This window comes from Montipora capricornis, chromosome 4, assembly GCF_036669925.1.
Source record: "Montipora capricornis isolate CH-2021 chromosome 4, ASM3666992v2, whole genome shotgun sequence".
Classification (NCBI taxonomy): Eukaryota; Metazoa; Cnidaria; class Anthozoa; order Scleractinia; family Acroporidae; genus Montipora; species Montipora capricornis.
Window position 1 is genome coordinate 5,361,356 of NC_090886.1, and position 7,500 is coordinate 5,368,855.

Consider the following 7,500-nt stretch of genomic DNA (forward strand, 5'->3'; position numbering starts at 1 on the left):
AATCGATAAAAACCGATATCGGAAAACCGTTCGATAAATCGATATCAATCGATAATTTTTAATTAATCGATATCGATTTTATCGATCAATCGATAGAAATCGATACTCACAGTCTTCCGCGTATTTAACGATATCGATTTTATCGATTAATCGATTTTAACGGAGTATCAAAAACCATACAAAATAAAACTGCTTCTATGTGGACAGCGTTTTAATTTAATATAAAACAATGAACAGAAACATTAAGCAACCAAGGATTTATTTCATTCAGTCAACACATTAACTTCATTCTTTGTTTTTTCTTTTGTTTCTTTGGTTCTGGAACCATGTTTTAACCTAAAAGGAAAAAAAAAAAAGAAACCAAATTTATATGTTTATTGCATGCAACCGTATCCCGGTTAATCATTTTGACTCTTATATTCCCGGTATATTCTCGCAAGGTCTCTCGATGATTTTACTTTATATCTTCGTACTTCGTAGTACATGTATTTGTAGGATGTCATTACGACATTTAGCTTGAACAGTTTCTGAGTAAATACAAAAAGCGGTTATGTTGCGTTTCCCCGATGAATCAAGCCAGGGAATCGTGTTAAAAATATTTGATTATCAGTATTCATACAATTATCGATTTGTTAAATAAAAATTTAAATACGTCCTACTTGATTCATTGAATCGTAAGAGTGTTTTTATGGAAGATTTGATACATTTTAGAAATTCGATAAAATCGATAACATTAATTTAAAAATCGATAATTATCGATTACTCACAACGTGTCCTTTTATCGATTTTAATCGATTTCCGATACAATTTACTAATTTTTATCGATTGTTATCGAATGTTATCGATTATCGGTTTTATCGATTGCACATGCCGGTTTTATAAAGTAGAGAATTTAATACACTGTGTTTACTAACTATAAAATAAACCAACCGTTGAAAGGATAGCAAAATTCCAGCTGCACTTCAAACACTGTCGTCCAGACTTTACACATTTTTTCTTTAATGGTTGAAATTTCTTTTTCAGTAGGAAAAAAAGCACCTTGTTTTCGACTCGCAGTGACAATTGAAATGATCTCTCAGCCGCGGACATTATGAGCCGACATAGCAGCCGCCGGAAGGGGTTTATTTCCTAAATATACATGCTATACCTAATGTGGTTAAGGAAAGCAAGCTGAATACATTTTTGCAGCTCTGAGAAAAAATGGCCGACAAAAGCCATTTTGGACCGGAATTGTTACCATATGTTGCCATTTTGTGCCAAATAAAATCAACATGGAAGAGTTGTTGATCTAACACAATTATTCTATTCGGGCTTGTTGGATGCAAAATAATTATAACCAGCGCTCCCTCGGAGCCTTTGAGGGACATTTTGTGACGTTGCCTAATGTCCATCACCTTTGCTTATACTCCCTATTCGCCCTTGTCACACGGCGGTCATATTGTCCCGGGAGACCAAAAAAGCTTTGTTTTACCACTCCGAGCCTCACCCCCATGGTTTCCACTGCGAGGCTTGGCGTGGTAAACAAAGCTTTTTTGGTCTCCCGGGACAATATGGCCGCCGTGTGACAAGGGCGAATTTGTTTCAAAACTGGAACGCAAAACAAGTTGTGACGATATCTCAGACCATGCTTAACCCCAGCTTCTCATTTGGTAACAAATAATTTCCCGTACTCTGTTTTTTGTTTTTTTTTTTTTTAATTTCAGGCTGTAAATAATGTTGCTGTGTGTTTACTCTTCCTGGGAAAGCTTAAAGAGGTGAGTTGGTTCTTGTTTGCAGAGCGCCTTTGATATACAATGCTGGCAGAGGTTTTTGGGTTTTTTTCTTGTGTCGCTTTCATTTTCTCAGTTACTGCTGTCTTTATCGATGTTCTTTTGGCTATCCCTGCGGAAAAAAAAACCTTTGCTACAGTTAACGATTCGGATTTCCATTTTCTTGCTGAGTGTTCTCTGTCATACGTCCAAACGTTTGTAGGTTTTAGAACAACTTTCTCTTTTCAATGTGCAAAATCCCCTCTCCTTGAAACGAAACCAGTGAAACCATGACACCCATGAAACAATGAAACCCAACAAACCAGTGAAACCGTGACACCAACGAAACCAGTGAAACCGTGACACCAACGAAACCAGTGAAACCGTGACTCCAACGAAACCAGTGAAACCGTGACACCAACGAAACCAGTGAAACCGTGACACCAACGAAACCAGTGTAACCATGACACCAACGAAACCAGTAAAACCATGACACCCATATGAAACCACTGAAACCATGAAATGGAAGAAACCTTAAAACCTATGAAACCAGTGAAACCATGACACCTAAGAAACCAGTGAAACCGTGACACCAACGAAACCACTGAAACCATGACACCCACGAGACCAGTGAAACCTTGACACCCATGAAACCTGTGAAACCATGACACCAAAGAGACCACTGAAACCATAATACCCATGAAACCAGTGAAACCATGACACTCAAGAGACCTGTGAAACCATGACACCCACAAGACCAGTGAAACCAACGAAACCAGTGTAACCATGACACCAACGAAACCAGTAAAACCATGACACCCATATGAAACCACTGAAACCATGAAATGGAAGAAACCTTAAAACCTATGAAACCAGTGAAACCGTGACCTCTACCAAACCCGGTAAACCTTGACACCAACCATAAAACCAACGTAATTTGAGAACCCAAGAAACCATGCAACCATGAAACCTGACCAAACCATGTAGTCACACCCTGTACATGCTTTTACACCAGTCAGCGGCATTACTATATATTGAAAGGATGTCTAATAAGGATATATTCGTGATACGCAACACAAGGTTTGACCAGGAACAGAAAAGAGATGCGTTTAATTAAAGCTAGTCGTTTCTTTAGTGTGCGCTCAAAAGGGAAAATTATCATTTCGTAGGCAAACCTCTGCTACAAGGTTAGTGGAGACTCGTTGAGTTTCTTCAAAATCGACAGTAGCAGCTTTTGGCACAAAATTGTGCCATTTTAGGCGGCTAGTATCTCCAAGCATTTAACCACCAATGTAAACTATACTTTACCATAACCATGCTCTCTGCATTCAAATTGTATTCGCTAATTTGCACCACCAATATTAGCCTCCCACAGACACTCTTAGGGCTTCGTCACGCGTTCTTCCCCCACGATTGTCTTCTGAAACGAGCCACACATTCCTCTCCCTTTGTTAACTAACTGTCATCTGGAAATCACGTGCGGGTTACATGGGAACCAATCGGCGCTGTGTAGATTGCTCCCCCTGGGAACGCAAATTCGTCAACTTCTTCTTTGGATAAATCATGAAAGGAACGAAGCCTTTCCAAAATATTCCTCGAAAAAAAAATTGCTCGATGGGGTATGCATTTTCACTCTCGCGAGTCAAAGTGCGAGTGCTTAGCAAGGGTATGGTGTTGTTTCATCTAACATTGAAAGCGCCGTGGATTATATATAAACACGCATAAAAATATTAAAGTATTGCGAGTGTATTTAAACTCCACGAGAACCATTACCACATGAGCTTCAAGCACAATGAACGCAACTAGAACAGTTGCGAAAAGTTTAAGAAACCTTGAAAAAATCCATTACGTTTAAGCTTGAAATTTCCAGGCTGCTTTTGGCGATGATCGTCTCTAAAAATTGATTTCATGTTTTTGTGTTGCGAACGGATCGTTCGTACTCAGTGTTCGACCAAACCTCAGATCACTTCAACAGAAGGACTACAAGAAATGGAGTTATTCGAACGAAACGACTCCGCTGATATAGCGGGGAAAGAAATGTATTAAAATATGATGTAAATCCCAAGCGAACGCCGCAAATAGGTTTGAAACGAGCAAAATGTTTCAACCATACGAATTCTTCCGTACTCATTCTGTGAAGAGCCGCAAACATCTAAGCCAAAGCATGAATTGGTACGCTCCAGATTCTCTTTGGTAAGAATTGAACTCATCAATTTTATGCCCAACATACGAAACCCATCTTCTTCCAGTGACCATACGCAAAATTTCTCATGCAGGGTCTAAAGTGCACTTCCAGAATCTGGAAGTCCGTTGTGATTCCGGCTCGTTTCAGGAGACGCATCGGGAAGGAAGGGGGGATGAGCTCAGTTGGTAATTATACAGCGCTGTGTTACTGCACTACCACACGCACGCAATGCGTGCCTATTTTTTGGTTTTTGTTATCTTTCTCTCACAATTTGAACCTTTGTTCGGACTCCCGAGAGAGACACTTCTTTTGTGCAATGTGTTTGAAGCCGTTCAAAAAACTCGCAGCACCTGTTTTATCGGAGCTAAAAACACTCGGCCACGCCTCGTATTTTTAAACCAGATAAAACACTGCTGCTGGTTTTTTTTAAACAGTACTTCAAAGATCATTTTTTCAAAATAATTAGGTCTCAGTTGTGAAGATGCTTTTCGGACCTGAATCGTTTTTGTTGCTTTTGAGAAAGAGGTCCCAGATTGTCATTTTTTTGGTTGTTGTGTGGTTCTTCTTGCAGGCACTTGCTATGTTGGAGAAAATTATCTGGAAGGACCCAACCACAAATCTCCAGGAGGGACTTCTTTTTAACCTCTGCGCCATCTACGAACTTGAATCCTCGTACAGCTTGCAAAAGAAGCAAAAGCTCTTAGAACTGGTTTCGAAGCATCGAGGCGACGGCTTTAATATATCTTGTCTCAAGATCCCCTAATTAAAAAAAAAATGGAATGGTTCTCGTTGTAGTTGCAAATCGTAGAAAAACGTCCGCATTATTATGATGATGATGGTGATTATTATTATTATTAATGTTTTTTGCAGCTTAGAGTAATACTTTGCCAAAAGTTAGAGCATTGTGGCATCTAGGAAAAGATAAAGATTTAAGCCTCAACAAATCTTCATGCGCTAAGTGTGGGTCATTTGACACAATAAACGAGGCAAGTTGGTCAAACTTTTTCAGATTATCGAAGTATTTAAATGTAGATAATCAACGCAATAGGGAGTTTTAGCAATGCCGACGGGAACGGCAACGAGAACGTCATCTCAAAACATAAATTCGCGTTATTGTAATCACTTCGTGACTATTCAAAGCTTTTTAACATGACAATGGCGTGGCAGTCCCTCAAGAATGAAATCGATATGAGTCACGCTTAATTTAGGGGAGAAAATGAAAATTTATCTCCAAGTGCTGACGTCGCCCATAAAACCTCAAATTTGGTTCTTTCACGTCGTTGTTTTGCTGACGACGGCAAATAAATGGACAAAAATGAAAGTAGAACTAGATTCAACTTTCCCAATCATCCAGACCGTGTGCCGTAGATCGCCGCTGCCACAGATGTTTCCATATGTCTGCGACGTGGCGCAGACGTATCGGCGATTTTGTCGCAGACCGATCGCAGACCTTTGCAGATCATATGGAAACCACGCTTTAGTGCTAACCGTTGGTTAAGATGTATCAAATCCTATAGGTTTCCATGGTACCTTATTACATGAAATTTTCGCGAATTTCGCGATTTTAATAATAGCTAATAATGAAGAAAGGACGAGTTTATTAACATTCAAAAGTTGACAAAATCACGTATTTATCTATTCTGAGGCAATTGCAACGTCTTCATACCAAGACATTTACAATCGAGGATGATACAATGATACAATATTTGCTATTAGCCTCTCCCCCACGGGGCTTTTCAGGACTAATTTTACAATACTTTTGTGGGGGACTTCAGCCAGACTGCTTGTTACGCAGAGGCGAAATCATTCGAGTCTTAATGGCCGAATTTATACTAGAGGACGGCTAAGACAGTGTATACTCATGAAACGCCTGGGGCCGGTTTCTCGAAGCCTGGTTAGCGCAAACCGTTGGTTAAGAGGTATCAAAACCGATATGTTTCCATGGTATTTGATGCTGGTTTGTGCTAACCATGCCTCAAGCAACCCGAGGCTGGGACCCGTTTCTCGAAAGTCCCGAAAACTTTTCGGGCCCGAAAAACCATTTGTGAAACTGCCAACCGCTTGTTTTTAAATGCCGATCTTTCAACATGTTTTCAAGGTAACAAAAAGCAAAATGACTGTGAAGTTTGACGACTAAAATCTTTTCCGTTCTTGAGATACAGAGGGAATTGTGACACCCGAAAGTAACCCGTAAAGTTTCGGGACTTTCGAGAAACGGGCAGCTGGTCTTCAGTGCGACTAACATAAATACGGGATGCACTTAACTTCGACGGCTCGAAATCAAATTCATAATTTTCTTCAAAAGAGACTTGCATTGAATCACCAAAGAGACTGGGTACCTCAGAGACCGATAATGCCCTTCATTGCTAAGTGCGTCCCAATAGACCAATTTCGATATATTAAAATTCAGTCCTAAACAAAAGGCATCATCTCGAGGCTCTGGGGAATAAATATAAGGATTTTGATGAGTTTATTCCCCAGAGCCTCGAGATGATGCCTTTTGTTTAGGACTGAATTTTAATATATCGAAATTGGTCTATTTAGTGCGTCTCGTCTTTATACTAGGGAGCTTAAGCACGCGCGCGTTTTTGAGACACGCGGACGACAACCGGAAGTGAGCTGTTTTCCCTTTTAACTTGCCTTGACACAACCACATTTACATTGCTAAGTATCTTTTCTCTATTAGAGATGATTAGTCTAAAAATCTGGGAGACACCACTGTCCTGTCACGTGAAATGTTGTCTTCCGGTTGCCGTCCGCTTCTCAAAAACGCGCGTGCTTATAAAGCTCCCATCTAGACGGCTTAGACGTCTGAGACGACTAAGGCGTCTGTTAAGTGACGCACTTAACTTGAGACGTTTAATTCGTCTGACGTTTAATGCATCCACCTTATTTCCCGTATACTTGTCGTCTAAGACGTGTTCTAGTATAAATACGGCCATTGTATTCTTCATTTCTCGGTTTTTACCTCAATGATTCATCAATTTTTATAAAAGCGATTTTGTACATTCCCTGGATCGGAAGTAAGACATGTAATTTGTTGAGCTTTCGTCAGTCACAGTGTCGTTGCGAGTCATGATTCCTGAGACTCGCGATTCATGATTCACGATTCCGCTTCCATCCCGAAATAGGCCAGTTTCGTATTCTAACGGTTGGACTGGATCTAGCATGAAATGGAGGCTAATGCGGGCAAATTAATTTGCATTTGAAAAGGTTTGCCCGCATTAGCCATTTACACAAACGACTATGGAGATCTTGTACAAGTACAAGGAAGGATTGCGTTTTTGCAAACGTTGGTCGTGTAGAACTGGTATATGAACAGACTTAACTGATTAGAGTGTAATTTGAAGTGCTAAGTTTCCACCCCATATGAACCATGTGAGCGTTAGCCCTACTGATGGAATTGGGCCCACACAAGGACAGAAAAACTCTGACTAGGTTGGGAATGGAACCCACGACCTTCGGGTTAGATCACCGCTGCTCTGCCGACTGAGCTACAAGGTCAGACGGGAGCAGGCCGTGGGAAGTGAAGATGTTGAAGTCACGGCAATGAACATGTACAAGTAC

The 7,500-nt window shown here is 40.4% G+C and overlaps 1 protein-coding gene across 1 annotated transcript in view; it reads left to right on the plus strand.

Annotated features, from left to right (window-relative positions):
* Window positions 1–4,933, plus strand: part of LOC138045332 (trafficking protein particle complex subunit 12-like) — a 24,105-nt gene extending 19,172 nt beyond the window's left edge. Inside the window, exons 15-16 of the mRNA XM_068891783.1 lie at window positions 1,704–1,754; window positions 4,505–4,933. Coding sequence (XP_068747884.1) covers window positions 1,704–1,754; window positions 4,505–4,696 — 243 coding nt within the window. The 3' untranslated portion in view covers window positions 4,697–4,933. The remainder of the gene's footprint in view (window positions 1–1,703; window positions 1,755–4,504) is intronic.
* The last annotated feature ends 2,567 nt before the right edge of the window (window positions 4,934–7,500 follow it).